Below are 27,197 nucleotides of genomic sequence, written 5' to 3' on the forward strand. Positions count from 1 at the left end.
GCAGTCCTCTAAATCTATTAAATATAAGGTACTGGTCATGATAAGATATATGTCCATACTTTTCAAATGAATGGAAGTATTATATTTCCTCTTTCAATTTATTCATTGATGTTACCACGTAATACTTTTATAGAAATTTCAAAATAAACTACTAACTAGTATCAGTGAGTTAAAAGACAGCATGTTGAATTGCCTAACCACTTTCGTATTTTCTGGTAAGGTTTTGACACAAGTAATAATACCATGGATATTTTGATAACGTATTTTTGAAGTAGGTAGCTGCTAGTTATTTTAAGTTTAATTAAGATCCTATCATCATCACAAAGAGTCCATAAGAGTGGCCATCATCTTGCTGTGAGCAAGGTGATTCCATCATTGTCCGCTCCTCTGGTGTCATTCCAAGAGCTTGACCACGAGCAATCAGAAATCGTCTGAATTAAAAAGAGATATTTTATTGACATCCAGATTGTAATATTCTCATATGATTTCTTATTTTACTTTTTATGTACCTGTCAAATTTGACATGAATATTATGCTACATTTTCGAGCCAATCTGTTCTTACCTTGGTATACAATACGATCAGGATATGAAGTTGTGTTTTCCTAAAAAGAAGATTTATTGCCAAAGTTATTCTCTGTTGTTTATTTCAGTATTTGATATTTTGTCCAGAGCTCTACTTCTACAATTTTCCTCTGATTTCTTTCAAAATTCAAATGCAAGTGTAGTCTTGATATAAAGTTATAGTTTCCCTCAAAATCATTTGATTGGAGTAGTTTTGCAGAAGTAATTGCCCTTCCTTTTTATCCAATACTTGAGCCTTGTCCTGAGATCTACATTTTTCTATCCATTTCTATGTGACTTAGTAGGCATTATAATCTCAATTTAACGTTATGTTTAAAAGTTGGAGCCTTTTAGATACTTCGTTTCCTCAAACTGTTAGAAAATTAAACATAGGCTTTGTTGTGAAAGGTAGGATTGATAGGATGCCAGATAATCACTCTAAAGGTGGGTTGCGCATGTGCGGCCTAAGATGGCGGACTGAAAGAGGAAGAGCTCCCAAGATTGTTTACGGTTTTATGCACCTAAACTTTACCCCAATAAGTTTGAAGTATTTTACCTGTAATTTTATCTACCGAGAGCTACCCTTTTGTCCAGAGCTCCTGTCCCTAAACGCTGGAATTTAACTTTTTCATCGTTTCTACCTCGGGCGGTTGAACCGCCACTTTAGTTTTTGGGGGTTCGCAACACACAATTATAGCTTGATTCCTACCGGCCTAAAAAGCTATTCCAATAACAAGGCTGTGATTGTTGGTCTTGTAGAACTCCAGAACTTATCACTGCGCCTAGAACTTTTTTACCTAGTTTTACATTCCTGCTTTTAACTTGTGTTTTTTTTTTTTTTGTCTCCCTGCTTTTACGGCACAAATTATTGTGTTGTTTTTATCGAGCCCAGTGCAACAAAAGTTGCTTTTACCCATGTTTTACCCTTTTTAACTTAAAGATACCATAGTTTTATTATTTTAAATACCAATTCCCGACCCCAAGTAAGTTTTGCTTCTAGTCACAGGTAGCCATGGAACTATCAAGACGACAGAGCAACAGACTACGTGCAGCCAAAGCCCCATTTACGCCAACTGTGACAAATCGGCGCAGGACAACTACAGAAAAAGACAAAAGTAATGCTCTCAATGTGAACTATGTGATGGGATAAACAAAAAGCAATTGGCAAGAAAATTGAAGCTTCAAAAAGGCCTTACACGGTCTCTGTCAACATGGCTAAAAACAATATTATATTAACCTTTTCAGCGGCAGCATACGAGGAATTCAAAACTGTCACATGCAACTACCTGAGTATCCAGCCAGTGTCCACGCACATAACACAAACTACGGATAAAGTAGGTGCTGTCGTCTCTGAATCTGTTGCAGTTAAATGTGGCAGTAACGAACTTTTTGTTTTGAACTTTTACAACTCAACATCTCGCTTACTCCTAAATGGCAATCATGAACATGCACAACTATTTGTAAAAACAATATCTGCACAAAATCCTTGTTATTTTGGACAAAAACATCCAATTCATTGCGATAAATCAGATGATCTGTGAATACTGTGAGGAATATCTAAGCTCTAAAAGCAATTAAACCTGCACTCCTGAAAACCAAACAAAACTTCAAACGGGTAGTACTACTTTACCAACTTCCAAGAATTCATCCGATACTTCTCAGAGACAGAGCTACCCTGGAATAGTTAATAGCCTTCCTACCTACCAAAAGTGCCCAGTGTGCGACAGACTGTGTGACGACACTCCAAACTCTGTTGCATGTGGTGTTTGCAGCCAGTGGTTTCACTATAAGTGTGAAAATTTAACCCGTGAACAGATTAATAAACTGGAAAAGGTAACTACATCCGATTATGAATGCATATTATGCACTGCACAAAGAAACGAAATGAACAATACACAAAATGACGTGACAATACAAAAACAGAATGTAAGTCAAAGTGCCACACCCTCAGCAAACTAGTATTGAACAGAAATCAACACTGAGTACCGTGACTTCAAGTACTACTATAACAGGTACTAATACTGATACTACATGTCTCAACGCAGAAACCCAACACCTGCCACAGTCTAGTCCATCTTTCTCTCAAAAAGCACCAGGACGGGTCAATATACCCATTGCAACTGGAAACACACAACGCCCACCAACACCAAATCAAAACGTTGACATAGATTGCTCCGCTATCCTACAGACGGAAATTGAACACTTAAAGTCAATTATAGATCAAAAAGAAAAGCTTATAAAATCAAAAGATGCCAAAATACTAAAACAGGAAACTGACATTTCTCAAATGAAAAAGCAGCCTGCCATAAATCGCTCTTAGGCTATCACTCTGGAAGAGAAAAATAAGGATATTAAACAATCCCTAGCCATAGCCACACAACGTATTGACCAACTTGAACTCATCCGTAACCAGAACCGGAATAACGCACAATCCCAACATGAAAAACCTGAAAAATCTGAAATAAGTGAAGTAAAGCTATGGTTTATGGAACAAAAATTGAGGCAACTAGAACTGGATGTCCATAAAAACAATACAGAGCTACTACTCATAAACAAGAGGCCCAGAGGGCCTGTATCGCTCACCTGGTTTCATGAGATAAGAAACAAGAATGATGCTTAAGTATATTTGTTGCTGGTATTGCTATGTCAATATATATCATAAGCATTTTATATGGGAACATGTACATTGGTTTTATTTTAATACTAAAAATGCCAAAAGTGCATTAATACATGAAATGAAATTGACTTTTGGTGCTACCCCATAGGGATCCTACCACACAAATGTGAGTGATATCCATTGCTTAGTTTCAGAGAAGTTGTTTAAACAAATTGACCAATTTTGGCCCCGCCCCTCAGACCCCTGGGGGGGTCAGCCCCACCATTTGTACAATTTTTAATCCCCACCCCATAGGGATGCTACCAGTAAAATATGAGCGATATCCATTGCTTAGTTTTAGAGGAGAAGTCGTTTATATCAATTCTGCAAACTGACCCCTTTTGGACCCGCCCCTCAGCCCCCGGGGGGGGGGGGGGGGGGGGGGGTCGGCCCCGTCATTTGTACAATTTCAAATTAATTCCTACCCCAAGGTGATGCTACCAGTAAAATATGAGAGATATCCATTGCTTGGTTCAGGAGAAGAAGTCAATTATATGAATATAGCCCGACTGACCACATTCGGCCCCGCCCCTCAGGCCCCTGGGGGGTCAGCCCCATCATTTGTACAATTTTGAATCCCCACCTCATAGTGATGCTACCAGGCAAATATGAGCGATAGCTATTGCTTGGTGTCAGAGAAGAAGTCGTTCATATGAATATAGCCGGATTTACCACATTCGGCCCCGCCCCTCAGGTCCCTGGGGGGTCAGCCCCATCATTTGTACAATTTTGAATCCCCACCCCATAGTGATGCTACCAGGCAAATTTGAGCGATAGCCATTGCTTGGTTTCAGAGAAGAAGTCGTTTATATAAATAGCGCCAAATTGACCCCTTTTGGCCCCGCCCCAGAGGCCCCCAGGGGGTCAGCCCTATCATTTGTACAATTTTGAGTCCCCTACCCATAGGGGTGCTTCTGACCAAATTTGTTCAAATTCCGATCAGCGGTTATGAAGAAGAAGTCAAATAAGTCAATTGTTGACGGACGGACGGACGATTTTGACGGACGGCCGGACGGACGACGGACGACAGACGCCACGGTATGGCATAAGCTCACCTTGGTCCTTCGGACCAGGTGAGCTAAAAATGCTGCACCTTGCATGAACGATCCAAAAGGCAGCACATCTACAAGTGGTCGCAGAAGGCGACGGAAAAGAGGTAACCTTGTCAATCACTACTTGAGCAACACACCAGAATTCCATACACAACAGACCCTACAATACAGCGAGACACAACCTCTGACACTGAACCCCACATCGTTCGACACAAACAACGGCATGCCGGATTTTCTAGACAAACCCTCGCCGCCAAAGGCGAGGAAAAAGGACTACAAAACTCCAAATCATCCTCACCCACAAATGCAAACGCACGGGAACACGTCAGCAGAATACTCGAAAGTCCATCCTCGCATTAATCCACTGAACCACGAGTTATACACGCCGCATCGCCCAAATGTGAGGAACCCAACAACCCGGCACAGGGAACGGACATGTCTCCGCCTTCCCCCAATATCACCGAGAAAGTCTTCATAGAAAAGACAGTTTGTAATAATGGTCACAGCCAACATGATGATACTAAGAACACTCTTACCATAACCACACTCAATATACAAATGTAGAAGGATTTCACTCCAACAAACTCTATTTAGATATACTAGCAAAACGTTCGGATATTATACTACTGCAGGAACACTGGCTCCACAGCTATGACTATACACAAGCTGAACAACCACTTGGAAGAATACGTCTGCTTTTCAAAATGTTTCGACGACAATTCAATATGTGATCCACAGGAAAGAACAAGAGGTCATGCAGGGGTCTCAATCAGCGTAAAAAAAAGTGTTATGAACAATTCTGTGAATACATTCCAGATGGTGGGAAAATAATAGTAGGTCTTCGCCTCAATATACCTAACCCGATCTTATTCATGTGTGTGTTTACATGCCCTGCAGGGGTAGTAGCAACGCAGACTACCAGGAAACCCTAGACGAACTGACTGAAATCATAGCAAAATACAACGTAACTGCCAATATAATTATAGGCGATGATAAGAACGCTTCCCTCATGAGGAACTCGCCTCAAGACAAATTATTTCAAACTTTCATCACCGAAAATAACCTCCGTATACCACAGATTAACAACACAAGTCCTACTTTCTATCACCACAACGGCCGAGATACATCGCAGATCGACTATTTTGCTGAATCCGGGAATCTCATATCATCATACACAATTTTCGAAAGGGAAGCGTGTAATACCTCCACCGACGATCCTATACTTGTTACAGAACCATGCGTACTAAAACTACCCAAGGAAGATACGCATAATGCTAACAAACACCCTAAATCTAGAGTCCTCTGGAGCAAGGTGGATAAAATGGCCTACCAACAAGAAAGTGAGAAAAGACTAAGTGAGCTCATTGATGACAGTGAAAATCTTACCAATGAAAATTTATCGGGGTTTATAGAAAAGTTAATCAACATACTATCAACATCTGCTGACAACCAAGGAGGCAAGCGCAAGGCAAAGAAAGCAACGGTCGGAAAGAGGACATGGCCTCCAAAATTAGCAGAAGCTGCAAAGCAAAGTAAGATTCACCATGCCAGATGGAAAGCTGCAGGAAAGCCAGCTGCTCGAGACAATATTCACTACCAAAATAAACTGCAATCTATAAAGAAACTACGATCGCTACAACGTCAACTTGAGGCAGCAAACCGAACGGACAGATACAAGCAGTTAATGGACCTTGACGAGAGAAATCGTACTGAATTCTATCAGCTAATAAAACAACAAAGAAATCCAGCCAACATTGCAACCTCAACCCTTCTGTATAAAACAAAACTCTATAATGACGATAACAGTATTTGTAATGCTTGGGCTGACTACTTTGAGGAGCTATCTACCCCAATATCCCATAGTGACTTCGACAGTGATCATGAGGACTTAGTAACAAATGACATTGAGACCTTAACAACAATGTTTGAGAACCACAACGTCAAAAACTTACCAACCATAACCTTAGAAGAAGTTTCAAACACCATAATGTCATTCAAAAACGGAAAATCACCTGACCAGGAAGGTATATCGGCTGAACACTTAAAGTATCGAGGCCCAACACTTACTTCCATTCTGACAATCATCATAAACTATATATTCAAGAACCTATATATACCGGATTTCCTGAAAGCTGGCATAGCTACACCTGTACTCAAAAAAGGAAAGCAAAACACAGATCCAAACTCGTATCGTAAAATAACAGTCACAAACCTTATCGGGAAAGTAATTGAGAAGATACACCTCCAACATAACAACTCCTTAATACTGAAACAGCAATCCAAACTGCAGAAAGGATTCACGAAAAATGAAATGCCAACTGCTGCAGCACTCATACTTACTGAACTTATCACTGAAGCAAATAAAACCCGATCTCCACTGTACGTTGCACTAATGGACGCCAAGAAAGCATTCGACATCTTATGGCATGCTGGGCTATTACGGGAAATGTATAAATTCGGCTTAACGGGTGACAACTGGACATTCTTAAGAACTGGTATGAAGACGTAACCTCGAGAATAAAATGGAAAGGGAGAACATCAAGACCTGTGTTAGAGCAACAGGGAGTACGTCAAGGCGGAGTCTGGTCCCCAGTGCCTATAAGATCTTCATAAACAATCCTACTTGCCACTTTCGAACAGAATCAGCTTGGGATGCACCTAGGCCACGTCTACTGCGGAATACCAACAGTCGCAGATAATGTAACCCTTATTTCAAGTGACCCCTATGAGCTCCAAGCTATGCTTGACATACAAGCGGCCTATGCCAATAAGCAGAGGTATATACTGAGTTGTTTTCAACGATAACCAAAGCAAAACTTGGCAACTAAACAGCGCAAATCTCACTGTGTCAGCCTCCGCAACACATCTAGGAATAGAAAGAGATACATCATCATCTACCGGGACAAAACAAGTATCTGATAACCGTATCACCACCGCACGTAGAACAGTATACTCTATGATGGGAGCAGGCCTCCATGGCTTAAACGGACTGAATCCACAAGTGTCCTCTCATCTCATACAAATATACGTGCTACCGCGACTGATGTACGGATTAGACGTGATAAATCTCTCGGGGACGGATATAGACAAACTAGAACTATATTACCACCAGCTACTCAAACGGCTACAACATCTCCCAAGGCGTACTGCAAACTCAGCTGCTCTATTGCTACTTGGTCGGATCCCAATAACGGGAGAGCTCCACAAACGAATCCTTAAAACTTTTTGAAACATTATAAGAAATGAAAACTCCATAGAACGTGACATCGCTTTTCGGCAACTTGCGGTGAAAACACCAAACTCTGGGAGTTGGTTCTCGAAGCTACATGAGATCACAACGCTCACCATACGAACTTCTGGAGAGCCTTCCGCCAAAACCTGCTTGGAAGAGTCTTGTCAACAAGACGATTAATACATACCGCATGGAAAAATTGAAACAAGAAGCCTCTGAGAAGTCGTCACTCCAACTTCTGAATATCAGCGAAACTACTACTGGTAAGGTGCATAACATATGGACCAGCTGTGGCACTGACCCTTTCGCTGTTACAAGGGCTGCGTTGAAAGCAAAATTAGCAACTGGAACAATCATAGTCCAGTCTCAGAGAGCAAAATTTGCGAGAACTGCAAACACAACATGCCTATTATGCAAACAGGAACCTGAGGACATTACTCACTTCATACTCGACTGTCCACGGTTAACTGATACAAGGGAAGTTTATATAAAGGAAATTAAGTCTTATCTCTGCAACATGGATCACCATCGTGAGGCTGCGAACCAACTACTGACATCCAAACCAAATCTTACCAAACTTATCATCGACTGTACAGCATTCCACTTTCTACAGGAGGACGAACTTGTCAGAATTGAAACAATCTCCAGAGGACTATGCTATGAATTATTTCACAGACGTATGGCCGTACTGAACGCTGATAATCACAAATAAATATAGACTTTTCCGTCAGTATCCTGTGAAATGAGATATGTGGAAAACATTTATGAGTGAACTTGAACTGTGTTGTAAATATGCTAGAGATTTCATCCGGTGGCTTGTTGCTCAAGTCTTGTGGATAAAGTGGAATCTGCCTGTGACTAATACCCATTGTAAATACCCCTCAACTGAAAATGAAAATATTTTAAAATTCTTATATGCTTATACATGTATTCTGATATTCTTACATAAAATAAGGCTCCAGTGATTACTTGAGACAAGTCCCAAGGTGCATAAAACTGTACAACACTTCCGCCGGCCCACAGCTGGTGGTTCTCCTACCAAAGGAGGGAATTACAGAAGAAGAAGAAGAAGAAGAAGGTGATGAAAATTTTATTTTATGCAAGATATAAACACTTTATGGCATGCGGTTGATTGCACTACGCTACGCTACACTTAGTGTAATTAAAGTGCAACGTTTTATATATAACTCCAATGTTCAGCAAACATGTTGGACCTCTCATGGTTGCTGAGTGAATCATAGATGTACAACTACTTGATCACCTGGCTGAAGGGGAAAATTCTTTCGACTCTTATAAGGTTGGGAACAACCCTGGTAGCCTTTTTCCCAGCATGCTATTGCGGAAACTTTATTCCACATTCATTTCAGTTTTTATTTTCACGAGGCCCATTTAGATTCAAAGAAAAGTTAAGTAGTTGTATTAAGGACAATGGGCTTTAATTAATATAACACGTACAATATAAATTCTATTCCATGCCCTTACTGCTAGGTCAAGTTCGGCCTTTTGAATAGGGGCACATTTGTGCAGCTTGCCCTGCTTATTGTTTTCCTTTCAAATCTTGATTAAAACTAAACTAAACTTTTATTTGAGAATTCCTATTATGCTGTTTGAAGTCTTAAAACAGTCGTTTTAGAACTAATTTTACTGAAGAGAAAAGATCCTAAATTTAGTCACCTCTTACGATCATGCAATGAGAGCAGCGGGTACATATTTGCCCTGCCTGCGTGATGTCTGGAAGATCGTTGACAAATATTACAAACTTTAGAGGCCCCAAAATACGTCATTTGACCAGTGACCTTGAAAATAGATCAAGTTCATTGGTATCAGAAAATTTCCTTGCACTTCAGAATAGGAACCTACTGGCTAAAGATGAGTACCACAAGTCTTTAGAACTTGTGAAGAAGATTTGCAAATGAATATTTAGCTATTCCTGACATTTTTAACATATTTGACGCCTGTGTCCTTGAAAACAGGTCAACATTACTTACATGAGGAACCTATACTGTACTCTTCCCAATGAACCTCCTAGCCAAATATCAGTTCTCATTTGCTTATCGTTTTTTTTAAATGAAGTTAAAAGTTAACGGACAGATTGATAAAAGATGCCCACTCATACACAGGCATGTTGTACCATGAGAGCTAAAAATGAAAAACAAAATAATTGTGTACTGTTCATATTGATGTTTATTTCACCATTAGTTCCCGTACACTGTGGATGTAGTTAGCACAAGTCACATAAAGACAATTACTGATCACATCTGTTAAACATGCATTATATTCATCATTGTTCAATTAAAACCTACAATTGATTTCATCCATGGAATAAATTTGAATTGTTACACAATATACATCAAAGGTAGAGTGTTGTAAACACAAGAACACATACTTAGGTTAAAATGTATTGGATGACAATAAAAAAAAATACAGATAAAAATATCAAACATGAGGGCCAACCCCAATGTTTAGTCTGGAGTGTCAATGTATCAAAACCAGAAACTAAAAAAAATTGTTTAATTACTACAGGCCATCTACAGGACCTACATATAAATAATTCATCAATATCATTAATCTTTAAATAACATTACAAAAATTTCATGGTCATCAGCAGAAATCAGATTCCAGGTAGGTAGAATTCACATGTATTTCATGGTTTGATAAAATTAATGGATTTCCATACTTTTTAACTGCAGCATTTAATGATCAAATTCATGACTGGCAATATTTCCATGGCATCATAATCTGAACACTTTCAATAGAAGAAATGAGGAACTCTCTCCAACAATCCTAGTTTGCAAAATAGCTGGTCATTATACACTTCCATCCATAGAAACTGTCACACTCTTTTGACTTGTTTAAATATTACAAAAGAATCAGAAACTAACTTTGCAATCCTTTAAGATTATTCATTTGTCGGTGACGATGTTAAATTTTCATGAAAATAACCCACCAGGATGAAGTTTCAGGGGGCTAAAGGGAGGGACCTATTTTCCAAAATATTCCAAAAATGCATAAAAAACTTTTTTAAAAGATGTAAGATTACAATTCTATGAATTATCCCTTCAAAAAAATCATGTTATTCTGTGAAAATAATGCTCTCAATTTAACCAAATTTCTAAAAAGACATAATATTACTAAAATATTGCATTTTGAGGATTTGTAAATCATCAATAACTGAAACGACTAATGATAGACCATGAAAGCATAACCATAACAAGCTAACAGACAAAAAATATAATACATAATATCTTAATATTAACTGAATTTCAAAACATTTTCTGCAATGTGCACAGAAACTTAATATGGATGGCAATATACATGTAAATAAAACTTCCTAATGAAGTACAGTAAAAGTTAACATTTCTCTAACTTAGACAAAAGAAATATTTAAACTTGTCAACAATCTTATCAGGTTTACAAAAGGTTAGGATCTTGTCCCCAAAATTAGTTTGTTGTATTCCATACCTTAAGAATCTAGACTAAAGTAAGTTCACCAGATACGAGAAAAAACCCACCCCATATGCCTTGTGTTATGTTTCAACAGAAAAATTCTCTAAATATCCAGGTGTATACACATGTATGATTATATCAGAAGTTTGCATAGATTTATCAGTGGTAACATGCTCGCCTTTTACCTAGGCACAGATGAGGTCACCGGGTATGCCCAATCATGTGGATTTCTAGCCACAGTAAGACCTATCCTGTGCTTCCAACGGGGGCAACAAACATGATTAATATAAGCTAATTTTACTTTTTGTAAAAAAAAACCAGCAAAATAAATATTGTACACATGTATTCTGTTAGCACTTTAAAGGCTGTGATGGATTTATATGAATATTTACGATAGCTATTCAGACTTTAGACATACTAGGACGGATTCATATGAACACAAATCTCAAAGACAGGGAGAGATTAAAAAACATTAGCAAAATAAAAAATGAAATGGGACGGATTTATAAAAATACTATTTTCAAAACATTATTGAAGATAAACTGTGATGAATTTATAAAAAAAACATGAACATCGATCATTATTGTAACAGATTCACATCTTAGGGACTTGGACGGATTCATATAAACATTCAATACAAATTAAGGTTTTATTTGAAGACAAACATTTTGGAGATTGGGACGGATTCATATAAACATTCAATACAAATTAAGGTTTTATTTGAAGACAAACATTTTGGAGATTGGGACGGATTTATATACAATGTAAGTATGAATATTCTCGAGAAACATATTATCTAGATGAGTAGGAAAATTGTCATCATGAACAAGAATAAATATAAAATGATTTGATGATTTATTAACTTCTGGGCATTGTATAAATGTTTTCACAAATCCAGGTTTATTTGTCAGCTAACGGTTCCAGAATTAACATGAATGGTGACTATATGTAAATACTGTATCTAATATCCTGTAATAGTGTCTTGGGAACCTACACAAAATATTTAACTCAACAAGTATGTTTATTATACAGTTTGTATGTCTTAGTCTTTGTTATCAATATCTTTAATACTGAACACAAAGCATTTAACTGCTCTTAACTTATTCAAATCTCCTTAATCGCTTGTAAATGACCAATGGATATATCAGTAAAATATAAGATCCACAACTTCTTGATTTGGTAAAATTACAAAAAATACATGAAACCAAAGAAGTTTACACCTTCAGAAATTTACGATTAATTGCCTTTTCAAAATTTCCAAATATTTTCGATCATCAGCCCACCACTACACTTAACTCAAAACAATTATATATATATATCTATATACATTATTTATGAGTATGAATTACAGCTGAATATAATTCACACTTTAAAGGTACAGTGGAACTTCGTTAACTCGAAGTCGACGGGACCACGAAAAAACTTCGAGTTATCCGAGTGTTCGAATTAAGCGAGTTATCGTTTTTGGTGAAAAGTTTGGTCAATATTTGTCAACATTATATAATCATTATAACTTCGCTCTGTCGCTCATCAGTTTAGTGTGAAGACTGGTCAATACATGTAAATATATATGTAATGTTTCGTTAGGTCACTTGTAATTTGGTGTAGTTTTGCCGATATACAGTCACGATAAAGTTTCTTTCACTTAGTCACTTCAATAACGATCTGATGTGCAAGTCATGTTTGCAAAAGGTAAACGATAAAACGGAATTCGACAAAATAACAAGTTATTAATGTCAAAACAAATAACCGTTTAAGTTTAACACAGATTGCATACAAAACGTAACAGAACCATTACCTTTTATTGGACATATATAAAATACTGTTTGATCGGCCTACTTACATTTTATTGATAACCACGCCATGTGTATTAGCACCGGAAGTTGGGCTGCGCATGTGCGTATAAAATGTTACTGTAACTGAGTTGGCGTTTTATCCGATTTAATAGACAGCACTGACCGTTACAGTTGTACTCTGAACACCTCGGCAGTAATTACGCTATTGTTTCAGCAGTTTAAAGATTTAATAGGCGCCGGTGACGGTGTCATTTCTACACCTGTAAAAACATCAGCCGGGTAGATCTACCGGTGTGTCAGAGATTAGTTCCGCTTGAGCAAACGGGTAGATGAGTTGTTGACTATCGTGTGTAGTACTGATATCGCGACCGCCTTGGGAAATTACCTGATGTAAGTAAAGCAGTACTTTTTATCACCAAGACTTGTTGTTATAAGATTCAACCGACAATTTCTTTTATGAATTTATGAAACACTTATAATAGCATGTAGGTTAGTAGTGCCGATATGTTCAGTATTACAAACGGAATTTAGCTCTTAAAAAATGTCGGCGTTTGCCACCGATGGACGAAAATTATACTTCGAGTTATTCGAACATTTCGAGTAGGATTTTTATTGTTGGGACCAAATTTTTACTTCGTATTATCCGAGTTTTTCGAGTTATCCGAATTCGAATTTTCCGAGTTTTTTTTTACTAAGATAAAGAGAGAATTCGGCCGGGACCGGCGAGGTACTTCGAGTTAAGCGGGGTATTCGAGTTATCCGAGTTCGAGTTAACGAAGTTCCACTGTATGTGTTACGTTTAGAATCTTAACATTTAATGAGTCTAGTATAATTCTACTACCAACAACTGTCATCTGCAATGACACATTTCACCTTCAACAAAAAAACTTTGGACTTACATTATTAGTCAATCTAATATCTATGATAGCGGAAATTATGACTATACAAATTGTTGGCTGGTTATATAACGGAATGTCAAAATGTGAAACATAAAAGTCATTCAAGAGTTGGACATTTAGGATTTTTTAACTGAGGAACTTGAAAAACAGGAACATCAGTTTAGGATCACATGAGGACAATTATTGAGTGAAAAATAGCGAATGGTTGAAGATACAAATACACAACACAAGCCGACGACAGACAGAGCCTTATACCGCCATAACTTACAATCTCTACAGACACAGCCTTATACAGCTATAACTTACAATCTCTACAGACACAGCCTTATACAGCTATAACTTACAATCTCTACAGACACAGCCTTATACAGCTATAACTTACAATCTCTACAGACAGAGCCTTATACAGCTATAACTTACAATCTCTACAGACAGAGCCTTATACAGCTATAACTTACAATCTCTACAGACACAGCCTTAAGCTTATACAGCTATAACTTACAATCTCTACAGACAGAGCCTTATACAGCAATAACTTACAATCTCCAAAGACACAGCCTTATACAGCTATAACTTACAATCTCTACAGACAGAGCCTTATACAGCTATAACTTACAATCTCTACAGACAGAGCCTTATACAGCTATAACTTACAATCTCTACAGACAGAGCCTTATACAGCTATAACTTACAATCTCTACAGACAGAGCCTTATACCGCCATAACTTACAATCTCTACAGACACAGCCTTATACAGCCATAACTTACAATCTCTACAGACACAGCCTTATACAGCTATAACTTACAATCTCTACAGACAGAGCCTTATACAGCTATAACTTACAATCTCTACAGACAGAGCCTTATACAGCTATAACTTACAATCTCTACAGACAGAGCCTTATACAGCTATAACTTACAATCTCTACAGACAGAGCCTTATACAGCTATAACTTACAATCTCTACAGACAGAGCCTTATACAACACACAGTCATAACTTACGATCTCTTAGTATCTAAAACATGTACATACAGCTTATCAAAACGTAACAAGAATATCACAGATATTGGGTCATTAATGTTAAACTATAAGTTATGAGCACTATCCTTTTGATTTTTGCATCCTTAAATTAATTACATTTTTGAGCATGTTACTCTTATGTATAACATTAAATATTTGTTACGTATAAAAAAACCTTTGTTGGTTTTTGTAACCACAAATATAAATACAATGAATATTGTTGTATGTACCATTATCATATCATTGTTGCATGAACTAACAATGAAACTTTGTACCCACTAAATAATTTGAAAAATCCAAACCATGAAAGAAAGTACACATGATCATTTCATGTTATAACAGTATACTCACATCCTCAGAAAATTGCTTTACGAAAAATGCAGCAGCTTTTTACATTATAACCAAAGAATACAAATTGGTATTGCTTCTCCCATCCATATACTTGTTTGTTTTTGTTTTTTTTGTTTAACGTCCTATTAACAGCCAGGGTCATTTAAGGACGTATACATGTACAGTCAAACCTGACTTTGCCAACCCTTTATTGGACTGAGACAGATGTTACAGGATGTTGTTCAAGTCAGTGGTCGGTAAAGTCAGTCGTTGGTAAAGTCAGTGGTCGGTAAAGTCAGTGGTCGGTAAAGTCAGTGTCAGTAATGACAGTGGGACATGTCACAGTTATGGTGAATATATGGTTTGATGTTACAGGATGTCATTAAAGTCAGTGGTCGGTAAAGTCAGTGGTCGGTAAAGTCAGTGTCAGCAATGACAGTTGAGCATGTCAAAGTTCTGTTGGATATGGTCAGATGTTACCAGGATGTCGACTCGTTAAGTCAATGTTTGGTAAAGTCACCATTCTGGTGGATATTTAGTGGATGTAAAAGGTTTCGTTAAAATCGTGGTCAGTAAAGTCAGTGTCCGCAATGACAGTGGAGTATGTTACTGTTCTCGTGGATATATGGTGAGATGTTACAGGATGTCATTAAAGTCAGAGGTCAGTAAAGTCAGATTTCACTGTACAATGAACCAACTTGTCTCAGTAAATTCTCCCAACTCGGTACAAAAATTATAAAAGTAGATTGCTGCATATTCAATCGCCACATAGCAAAACTTTCATTTATCAGAAATCCTGCCACGTCCCTCACACAATAAACTTCTATGAAATCATGTATCCTGATATTGGCATTACTCAATAATTTACAGGTACATGTCCCCCTAGTGGTTCTGGATATGTGTCTTCTCACTGTACGAAGCATCCATTGACAGTAAGGAAGCTACATGCTACGTTTGTAGAAGGTTTTTCACAGTTGAACTGGTGTCTACGCTGGAACTTCTCCGTGACATCACTTTCCCTCCATAGGGTACGTCCGTGTCCTTTATCTCAGTAGCCCTCTTGTACAGCTTAGCTGCGGTCTCAAAATCTTTCTGTAATCACACAACAGAGAAATTCACAGTGTCTTGCTGAGGTCTTTTTAAGGCAGGGCTTTCAGTTTACAATTGATATTCGTACATTTCTGAAGTCATAAAACATTTTCTCTGAAATGTCCATAATTCAAATACTCCTTATGAACAGCTAAAAAACACCATTTTATCCTCAGATAAGTCTCCTCTCCTGGTATAACAGTTCAGATTTAAAGTTTTGCAGATACATACAGTATTTTCAAGAGTATAATGAAAGCACTAACATGCTTGAAGGTGCTTTAAATATATTACTCTTGACTATAAAATATTAACTCACACTTAAACAGGACTGAGGAGGAAGGAGGGGGGGGGGGGGGGGGGGGGGGTTATGTGATGTTAATACTTATTGTGTAAAATAAAGAAGGAAATTTGATTATGGAATTACACTGAACAAAGTCGTTTACTCAAAGCTGATGGGTTGTGAAGCCTTTTGAGGTATATGAGGTATATTGTATATGAGTATCAGCCTCAGTGATAATCAGATTTCTGTGGTTGGTACATTCTGGTGCTAACCTCATTTAAAGTCAATAATTGTATATTATAATAAATTCAAGTTACAAAAAGACATATACAAGCATTTTTCGTGCTGAAAGCATGCCACTAAATTATGATTGTGCTAATTAAACTTCACATATGGATTCACTTACTTATCAAAGTGCTAATCTTTTAAAAACTCTAAAAATTGAGTGTACTAAAATCAGAATGTTTATAGTAAGCAGTACTAAGAGTAGTCTGACATAGACACAATTACTTACCTTATGGTATATACATAGGCAGTATTCCTTCTAGTGAAATGAAATGAAAATTTCACCTGATTTTTTTTTCAGTGAATTTCACAGGAAAAAAAAAACTTCATGTGAAATTCACATAAAAAATTCACATGAAAACAAAATTCATGTGAAATTCACATGAAAAAATTCACATGAAAACAAAATTCATGTGAATTTCACATGAAAAAAATTCACATGAATTTCACATGAAAAAAATTCACATGTCATTGAAAAGATTCACGTGAATTTCACATGAAAATAATTCACATGAATTTCATGTAACTTTCATGAGAAGGAATATTGCCTGTGTATACTTAGTCTAGATAGAAAGAAGTTCTAAACTCACCATTATGGAAGTCAAATTATGTAGGTACACACACAATATTTGTCAAAACTTGAAATAGAAACATAACTTACCTGTTCATACAAACATAACTTACCTGTTCATACAAACATAACTTACCTGTTCATACAAACATAACTTACCTGTTCATACAAACATAACTTACCTGTTCATACAAACATAACTTACCTGTTCATACAAACATAACTTACCTGTTCATACAAACATAACTTACCTGTTCATACAAACATAACTTACCTGTTCATATTTCATGACCGCAAGGTTACGTAGAGTCTCAGCAACACGGGGATTATGAGCACCAAGACTTTCCTCGTAAATCTTCAAAGCTCTCTCGTACATAGGCTCTGCTTCAGCATACTTGTTCTGTAACAGTTTTGTAATTTATAAGGTTTGATTTCATTTGGTTTTGTATTGTTTAACGTCCTATCAACAGCTATGGTCATCGGAAATAGACAAAGCACCAGGAGAAACGATACTTCGAACACTTTCACGTTGACACGTACTATGGGTTTTGTTTTGTTTGTTTTGTTTAACATCCTATCAACAGCTATGGTCATTTAAGGACAGCCTATGCTGTGTGGGAGATGCATGTCTATAGTGAATGTGTGTGTGTTTTTGTAAGCCGTGGTTGGTATGTTTGTATTTGTCTCTTGTGATAGTGCTGAACTGATGTCGACTTTATAGTGCTATCTCACTGAAACATACTGCCAAAGACACCCAGCAGAACACCCCACCCGGTCACATTATACTGATAGCGTCCACCTCCCCAAAATGCTGAGCAGGCATTGGGACTACCATTTATATAGACTCTGTTGTCTCGGCCAGGGGACAGAACCCGAAGCCTCCCCAACAGGGGTGAAAGCTTATAGGTCAAAATAAAGGCAGCATCAAAGGAGACATTAGGAAGTATATTGGGTATTGTTAAAGCAATATATGTTCCCGACAGGCCCCGCTAAAAATAGTAACAGTGACCTTGACCGGAATCATATATAAAGCTGCTTTTCCCCGGGAGTTATCAATGGTTTATACATACAACTTTTGTCTAAATTTAGGGTTAGAAATGGAGAGCCTCACTCCCAGATATGGGTAGGTTAGCATGTATAACAAGATGTTCATGAGCATTGTGTAATCTCTTTCATGGTTTAGAGCTTTTAAATGATTTCACTGAAAGTAACCTTGATTTAGTTGACCATTATTTACCTGGTAGTTGACCATTATTTACGTGGTAGTTGACCATTATTTACCTGGTAATTGACCATTATTTACCTGGTAGTTGACCATTATTTACCTGGTAGTTGACCATTACTTACCTGGTAGGTGACAATTATTTACTCGGTAATTGACCATATTTATGTGGTAGTTGACCATTATTTACCCGGTAATTGACCATTATTTACGTGGTAGTTGACCATTATTTACCTGGTAGTTGACCATTATTTACCTGGTAGTTGACCATTATTTACCTGGTAATTGACCATTATTTACCCGGTAGTTGACCATTATTTACCCGGTAGTTGACCATTATTTACCCGGTAATTGACCATTATTTACCTGGTGATTGACCATTACTTACCTGGTAGGTGACAATTATTTACCCGGTAGTTGACCATTATTTACCCGGTAATTGACCATTATTTACCTGGTAGTTGACCATTATTTACCCGGTAGTTGACCATTATTTACCTGGTAATTGACCATTATTTACCTGGTAGTTGACCATTACTTACCTGGTAGGTGACAATTATTTACCCGGTAGTTGACCATTATTTACCCGGTAGTTGACCATTATTTACCTGGTAATTGACCATTATTTACCTGCTAGTTGACCATTACTTACCTGGTAGGTGACAATTATTTACCCGGTAGTTGACCATTATTTACCCGGTAATTGACCATTATTTACCTGGTGATTGACCATTACTTACCTGGTAGGTGACAATTATTTACCCGGTAATTAACCATTATTTACCCGGTAATTGACCATTATTTACCCGGTAATTGACCATTATTTACCTGGTAGTTGACCATTATTTACCTGGTAGTTGACCATTATTTACCTGGTATGTGACAATTATTTACTCGGTAATTGACCATTATTTATGTGGTAGTTGACCATTATTTACCTGGTAGTTGACCATTATTTACCTGGTAGTTGACCATTATTTACCCGGTAATTGACCATTATTTACCTGGTGATTGACCATTACTTACCTGGTAGGTGACAATTATTTACCCGGTAGTTGACCATTATTTACCCGGTAATTGACCATTATTTACCCGGTAATTGACCATTATTTACCTGGTAGTTGACCATTATTTACCTGGTAGGTGACAATTATTTACTCGGTAATTGACCATTATTTATGTGGTAGTTGACCATTATTTACCCGGTAATTGACCATTATTTACCCGGTAATTGACCATTATTTACCTGGTAGTTGACCATTATTTACCTGGTAGTTGACCATTATTTACCTGGTAGGTGACAATTATTTACTCGGTAATTGACCATTATTTATGTGGTAGTTGACCATTATTTACCCGGTAGTTGACCATTATTTACCTGGTAGTTGACCATTATTTACCCGGTAATTGACCATCATTTACCCGGTAATTGACCATTATTTACCTGGTAGTTGACTATTATTTATCTAGTTAATGACCATAATTTACCTGCTGAGAGTAGAGTACTGCCAGGTTGACCAAAGCTGTCGCCACAGACGGATGATAAGCACCAAAAGACTTTTCACGGATCTCTATTGCCTGTTTGTACAGTGGCTCTGCCTGCTCGTATTTACCCTACAAAACATTAATACAAATCAGAACTTTTCTTTGGTTCTAGTTACAAAATTTATTATGGATTCCAATGTTCCATAAAACATGTAAGCATGTGAAAGTCTTTTACTATAAATCACTTATATTCCATGGGTGTTTTATTTTTGCATTGATACCTGACGATAATCAATCACGAATTCAAATCCTTCGCAATCATTTGTACAAAATAACCTTTGGATGGCAACCAAGCTATCAGTTACAGATACAGGTCATTGCAGAGTCCATGGTTCTAATAGCTCATCATTCATGAATTTAAAGTCATTTTTAGATAAGTTTTCCCTAAAGCATGTATCTATGAATAATTTTGATGTGGTAAGATCATGAAATAAAGTATTCACGAAATGTAAGTGATTGACAGTATGAACTACAATGTGAAATTCTTATGTTTTCGTTTTGTTTTTTGTTTTTTAAAAGATTAGAAATATTGAAAGATCTTGTTATTATTAATGAAATTAAAATACATATCAATATACGCTATGTCTCCATTATCACCCTAATGAATATATCATTTGTACACACATGTATGTATCTTAACCCTTTCAACCCTAAGAAATATTAATGGACTCTGCCATTCATTCATAATATGAAGTCCAATATGGTCAGTAGGGGTGAAAGGGTTAATCTGTACTACAAACATAAATCAGAACAGATACCAAGTACACATTAGTACTCTAAATCTGAACAGTCATCGTAGGATTGGTTTCTATTAATAGAGTGACGTCATTGAAACAAGGATTTTTCACCGAGTTGACCCATGGATGATAAGTGTAGCGTAGTGTCGTGCAATCAACCATGGATCTAGGACGATGCTGAGCAGCTAAAAATCGGAAAAATTTTCACATGTAATCATTTTTAGTATCATTGGACGTCCGGTCCGATGGACGTCCGTCAAAAGTTTACCAGGAAGAAAGGTAATTAAAGTAAAACATTTTTGGGACAAAAATTTACCAAAGGGAAAGTTTCTCAGGATGAAAATTCCTAGGGCGAAAGTTACAGAAGTGAAGTGTCCTGGGATAGGTGTCCTGGGATAGGTGTCCTGGGATAGGTGTCCCGGGATAGGTGTCCCGGGATAGGTGTCCTGGGATAGGTGTCCTGGGATAGGTGTCCCGGGATAGGTGTCCCGGGATATATAGGTGTCCCGGGATAGGTGTCCCGGGATAGGTGTCGTGGGATAGGTGTCCTGGGATAGGTGTCAAGGGATAGGTGTCCCGGGATAGGTGTTCCGGGATAGGAGTCCCGGGATATATAGGTGTCCCGGGATAGGTGTCCTGTGATGAGTGTCCTGGGATAGGTGTCCTGGGATAGGTGTCCCGGGATAGGTGTCCTGGGATAGGTGTCCTGGGATAGGTGTACCGGGATAGGTGTCCTGGGATAGGTGTCCCGGGATAGGTGTCCCGGGATAGGTGTCCCGGGATAGTTGTACCGGGATAGGTGTCCTGGGATAGGTATCCTGGGATAGGTGTACCGGGATAGGTGTCTTGGGATAGGTGTCCTGGGATAGGTGTCCTGTGATAGGTGTCCTGGGATAGGTGTCCTGTGATAGGTGTCCTGCGATAGGTGTCCTTGGATAGGTGTCCTGTGATAGGTGTCCTGCGATAGGTGTCCTTGGATAGGTGTCCTGGGATAGGTGTCCTTGGATAGGTGTCCTGGGATAGGTGTCCTGTGATAGGTGTCCTGCGATAGGTGTCCTTGGATAGGTGTCCTGGGATAGGTGTCCTGTGATAAGTGTCTTGGGATAGGTGTCCTGGGATAGGTGTCCTGTGATAAGTGTCCTGGGATAGGTGTCCTGGGATAGGTGTCCTGGGATAGGTGTCCTGGGATAAGTGTCCTGGGATAGGTGTCCTGGGATAGGTGTCCTGGGATAAGTGTCCTGGGATAGGTGTCCTGCGATAGGTGTCCTGGGATAGGTGTCCCGGGATAGGTGTCCCGGGATAGGTGTCCTGGGATGAGTGTCCTGGGATAGGTGTCCTGGGATAGGTATCAAGGGATAGGTGTCCTGGGATAGGTGTCCTGGGATAGGTGTCCTGGGATAGGTGTCCTGGGATAGGTGTCCTGGGATAAGTGTCCTGGGATAGGTGTCCTGTGATGAGTGTCCTGGGATAGGTGCCGTGGGATAGGTGTCCTGTGATAGGTGTCCTGGGATAGGTGTCCTGGGATAGGTGTCCTGGGATAAGTGTCCTGTGATAGGTGTCCTGGGATAGGTGTCCTGGGATAGGTGTCAAGGGATAGGTGTCCTGGGATAGGTGTCCTGAGATAGGTGTCCTGGGATGAGTGTCCTGGGATAGGTGTCCTGGGATAGGTGTCGAGGGATAGGTGTCCTGGGATAAGTGTCCTGGGATAGGTGTCCTGAGATAGGTGTCCTGGGATAAGTGTCCTGGGATAGGTGTCCTGGGATAGGTGTCCTGGGATAGGTGTCCTGGGATAGGTGTCCTGGGGTAGGTGTCCTGGGATAAGTGTTATAGGTGTCCCGGGATAGGTGTCCTGGGATAGGTGTCCTGGGATAGGTGTCCTGGGATAGGTGTCCTGGGATAGGTGTCCTGGGATAAGTGTCCTGGGATAGGTGTCCTGGGATAGGTGTCCTGGGATAAGTGTCCTGGGATAGGTGTCCTGTGATAAGTGTCCTGGGATAGGTGTCCTGGGATAAGTGTCCCGGGATAGGTGTCCTGGGATAGGTGTCCTGTGATAGGTGTCCTGGGATAGGTGTCCTGGGATATGTGTCCTGTGATAGGTGTCCTGGGATAGGTGTCCTAGGATAGGTGTCCTGTGATAAGTGTCTTGGGATAGGTGTCCTGGGATAGGTGTCCTGGGATAGGTGTCCTGGGATAGGTGTCCTGTGATAAGTGTCTTGGGATAGTTGTCCTGGGATAGGTGTCCTGTGATAAGTGTCTTGGGATAGGTGTCCTGGGATAGGTGTCCTGGGATAGGTGTCTAGGGATAGGTGTCCCGGGATAGTTGTCCTGGGATAGGTGTCCTGGGATAGTTATCCTGGGATAGGTGTGTTGGGATAAATATTCTGGGAGAAGTATTCTATGGTGAAAATTTACTGAGATAAAGTATCTTCATGTTTGACTTACCTGTTTCCTATACAGAGTTGCTAGGTGCTTCACTATGGTGGCAACACTGTCATGGTTAATGCTTAAATACTGCAATAGACAAAATAAACAACATAAATGACTAAATGTGTCAACATGAGATCACCTGGTATATACAAATAAGCCAAATAAAAAATCATGTGTTTCAGGTTTCATCCCTGAAAGGTAAGGTAGGTTGTTTTTTTAATCATTTTTTTGTCATTAAGATTATATAGAATAACATTCTGATAACAGTACTTCTGAATTAATTCCAATACAAAAATTTGGGTAGGCACCAAAAACTTAGGGAAGGTATGGAAACCTGAAACACAACATCTTTTTATTTGGTTTTACTATAACCATCCCTAACATAACATTCCTAGTTGGTTTATGATCCAACAAGAGTCGGTTTGTATTTCTTGGGAAGCTGAGAATTGGACAGGTCTGTGCTGTTGTCATTATATCCTTGGACAGGACTCTCTGCCCTAACTTCTCTGGATGACATCCGACGGGTCTCCTGTATGTTGTTTAGTGAGATAGTCACCAACTACTACAAGGATACTTGTTCCTGGGACAAACCCTAAGCATCCGTTTTGATAGAGAATATTAATGTCATTTATAAACCAATGACTGCCTTTACTTATCTGCAGTTATTCTCAATGTCATTTATAAATCAATGACTGCCTTCACTTATCGGTTATTCTCAATGTCATTTATAAATCAATGACTGCCTTCACTTATCAGTTATTCTCAATGTCATTTATAAATCAATGACTGCCTTCACTTATCAGTTATTCTCAATGTCATTTATAAATCAAGGATTGCCTTCACTTATCTTATCAGTTATTCTCAATGTCATTTATAAATCAAGGATTGCCTTCACTTATCTGCAGTTATTCTCAATGTCATTTATAAATCAATGACTGCCTTCACTTAGTCTAGTCTCTCTAGTCTGTACCCTCTCTAGTCCGTACCCTCTCTAGTCTGTTCCCTCTCTGGTCTGTACCCTCTCTAGTCCGTACCCTCTCTAGTCCGTACCCTCTCTAGTCTGTTCCCTCTCTAGTCTGTTCCCTCTCTAGTCTATACCCTCTCTAGTCTGTACCCTCTCTAGTCCGTACCCTCTCTAGTCTGTACCCTCTCTAGTCTGTACCTTCTCTAGTCTGTACACTCTCTAGTCTGTACCCTCTCTAGTCTGTACCCCGTACCCTCTGTAGTATGTACCCTCTCTAGTTTGACCCTTTCTAGTCTGTACCCTCTCTAGTCCGTACCCTCTCTAGTCCGTACCCTCTCTAGTCCGTACCCTCTCTAGTCTGTACCCTCTCTAGTCCGTACCCTCTCTAGTCTGTACCCTCTCTAGTCTGTACCCTCTAGTCTGTACCCTCTCTTGTCTGTACCCTCTCTAGTCTGTACCTCTCTAGTCTGTACCCTCTCTAGTCTGTATCCCCTCTAGTCTGTACCCTCCCTAGTCTGTACCCTCTCTAGTCTGTACCTCTCTAGTCTGTACCCTCTCTAGTCTGTACCCTCTCTAGTATATACCCTCTCTAGTCCGTACCCTCTCTAGTCTGTACCCTCTCTAGTCTGTACCTCTCTAGTCTGTACCCTCTCTAGTCCATACCCTCTCTAGTATGTACCCTCTCTAGTCTGTACCCTCTCTAGTCAGTATCCTCTAGTCTGTACCCTCTCTAGTCTGTACCCTCTCTAGTCTGTACCCCGTACCCTCTCTAGTCCGTACCCTCTCTAATCTGTACCCTCTTTAATCTGTACTTAAATGTTTAGGATAGTGAACCATATTGTCCTAAGAAATAAAACTGCAACAACTCAACAAACATTTAAATCCAAATACAGTCAAGTGTTCAGTTTACTCAATAAAAAGATATATCTTAATTAGTTTAGTGACCTAAAATATCTTTAACTGTAATACCTTGCTGCGAATTTGTAGAGCCCGCTCATACAGTGGTGCAGCTTTATCAAATTGTTTACGGTCATTGTAGAGAGCAGCTAGGTTGTTCAGACTCTGAGCCACATCTAGATGGTCTGGACCCAACGTCACCTCTCGCATCTCAAGAGACCGCTTGAAGAAAGACTCAGCAGTTCTGACGAGGAAGAAAGCTACAGGTCATTCCACATCTCCAAAGATTTAAGTAATTATTTTCTGCATCACCAAACATACATTTCTATATCTTTAAATATAGACATTACCACATCTTTAAGGATAGATACATTTCTACCTCTCCAGATAGATTTTTTCTACATCTCCAAAGAAAGATATTACCACAAAGAGAGAAACATCTCTAAATCTCAAAAAATACAGACTTATAGCATTTTCATCCCTTTAAGAGTGAGACAGGGGGATCTCAATCCAAGGGGAAGATTCTTAAGTTACCAACACAAGGCTTGCCGAATGTTTGGCAGCTTAAGAATCTTACTCCGAGGTTTGAAATCCCCTGTCTCAATCCCAAGGGGGTGAATGATTATTTTTCTCTTACCCTGTTTACCCTCGTATGTATCTAATATTGTTGTTACATCAATACAAGACGACATGATTGAATTGTCCACGTGACATCATACAATTGTTGAGAAAGTGCAACGAGCATGTGTAGCTTGTCTCAACCCTTGGGTGAGATAAGAAAATCTCACATAGGTAAAATTGTGGATATCCTTGTCCAGGGTAAGAAAAATTTCCTTCCATTCAAAGAGATTGAAGTAAAAATAAAATACAGAAAAAGAACAAATGATACACACATTTTTGACATATTACTGTTTTATTACATTTTTACCAGTGAAATATCAAAAATTATTCATTCTATAAAAGTGATATTTTTCACTAGTGACAAATATCATATTTTTCACTAGTGAAAAACCACTTTTGCTGATTTGACCAATCAAATTAATGATTAGAAAATACCAAAATAATTGACCAATCAGAACGCTCGACATATATGTCAGCACCTGGACAGGGGAAACTACTTTTTTTGTTTACAAATTATCGCTGTTTGCCTAGTTAGCTTACGGGGTAGGTTTTTCGTTGATAAAAAATGTAATAAACAGAATATCTAACAGTGTCTTCAGTAATACCAAATATATTTCACTCGTGTGGCTAATATTTTGATATTTTTCACTCTTGCTGCGCACTCGTGAAAAATATCAAAGTATTAGCCCCACTCGTGAAATATATTTGGTATTACTGAAGACGCTGTTAGATATCCTCTATATATCCAGAATCAATAAATGAAAAGCTCCATTTTTCCCATAAGAAGACGACAGTTTCTTCCAAACCATTTGAATTTGGTAAGACACTGCAGTACATGGCAGACTTACTCAAGGTTATTCTGTAGGTAGTATAACACGCCCAGCTCATTCAGAGTTCGTGCCAGGTCCGGGGAGTCAGGACCTATAGCTAACTCCTCAAGCTGAAGAGCTCGCCTCTGTACCACAGACTTCACCTGTCCCTGTAACAATACAATTATATATACTTGACAATTTTACAACAAGTTATTTCAATTGATAATCTTAGGTCAAATTTTCAAACAAATTTGTGAAGCAAACTAACTTTTCTAAACAGTAGAATTTAATTTTTTTTTTTGCATGAAACATTGACTGAACACTCCAAAGGGTTGTTGAATTGATGTTCATGTTAAAGTAAACATCAGAGACGATACCAACAACAATATAAAACTTACAGAATGTGAGCGAGGAGTTTTGGCTTTCTTTCGGATGGACATAGCTCTCTTCTTCAATGGCTCTGCTAAATCATGTCTGAAAACACCATCAAAATATAATCATTTGCTGCATTTTCTCCAGAGGAATAGAGAAATTTATCAACTTATATTTTCACTGCAGCAATGAGCAGTTTTTGATTTTGCAGTGAAAAGTTTTTCGGTGTTCCTTTCTAATTGTGTTAAGCTTGATAAAATACCTCCAGGAATGAACCTGTTGAAGTACTGACAAAAGATTTCCTGAAAATAGTAGAGATGACCTTGACCTTGACCCAACAACCCTGAAAGTCAAACTTGTCCGAGATATTATAGTCCTTT

General features: G+C 38.6%; 2 protein-coding genes across 2 annotated transcripts in view; one reads left to right on the plus strand and one right to left on the minus strand.

Annotated features, from left to right (window-relative positions):
- The first annotated feature begins 5,156 nt into the window (after positions 1-5,156).
- Positions 5,157-6,779, plus strand: LOC117317427. Its single transcript, XM_033872236.1, has one exon. It carries the CDS (start codon positions 5,157-5,159, stop codon positions 6,777-6,779), a length of 1,623 nt encoding a protein of 540 aa, XP_033728127.1.
- Positions 6,780-14,132: 7,353 nt separating this feature from the next.
- Positions 14,133-27,197, minus strand: part of LOC117317636 (nephrocystin-3-like) — a 36,925-nt gene continuing 23,860 nt past the window's right edge. The window contains 7 exon segments of the mRNA XM_033872490.1: positions 14,133-16,087; positions 17,495-17,620; positions 19,931-20,056; positions 23,167-23,235; positions 25,085-25,256; positions 26,482-26,612; positions 26,844-26,919. Coding sequence (XP_033728381.1) covers positions 15,944-16,087; positions 17,495-17,620; positions 19,931-20,056; positions 23,167-23,235; positions 25,085-25,256; positions 26,482-26,612; positions 26,844-26,919 — 844 coding nt within the window. The 3' untranslated portion in view covers positions 14,133-15,943.

Source organism: Pecten maximus, chromosome 19 (genome assembly GCF_902652985.1).
Source record: "Pecten maximus chromosome 19, xPecMax1.1, whole genome shotgun sequence".
Taxonomy (NCBI): domain Eukaryota; kingdom Metazoa; phylum Mollusca; class Bivalvia; order Pectinida; family Pectinidae; genus Pecten; species Pecten maximus.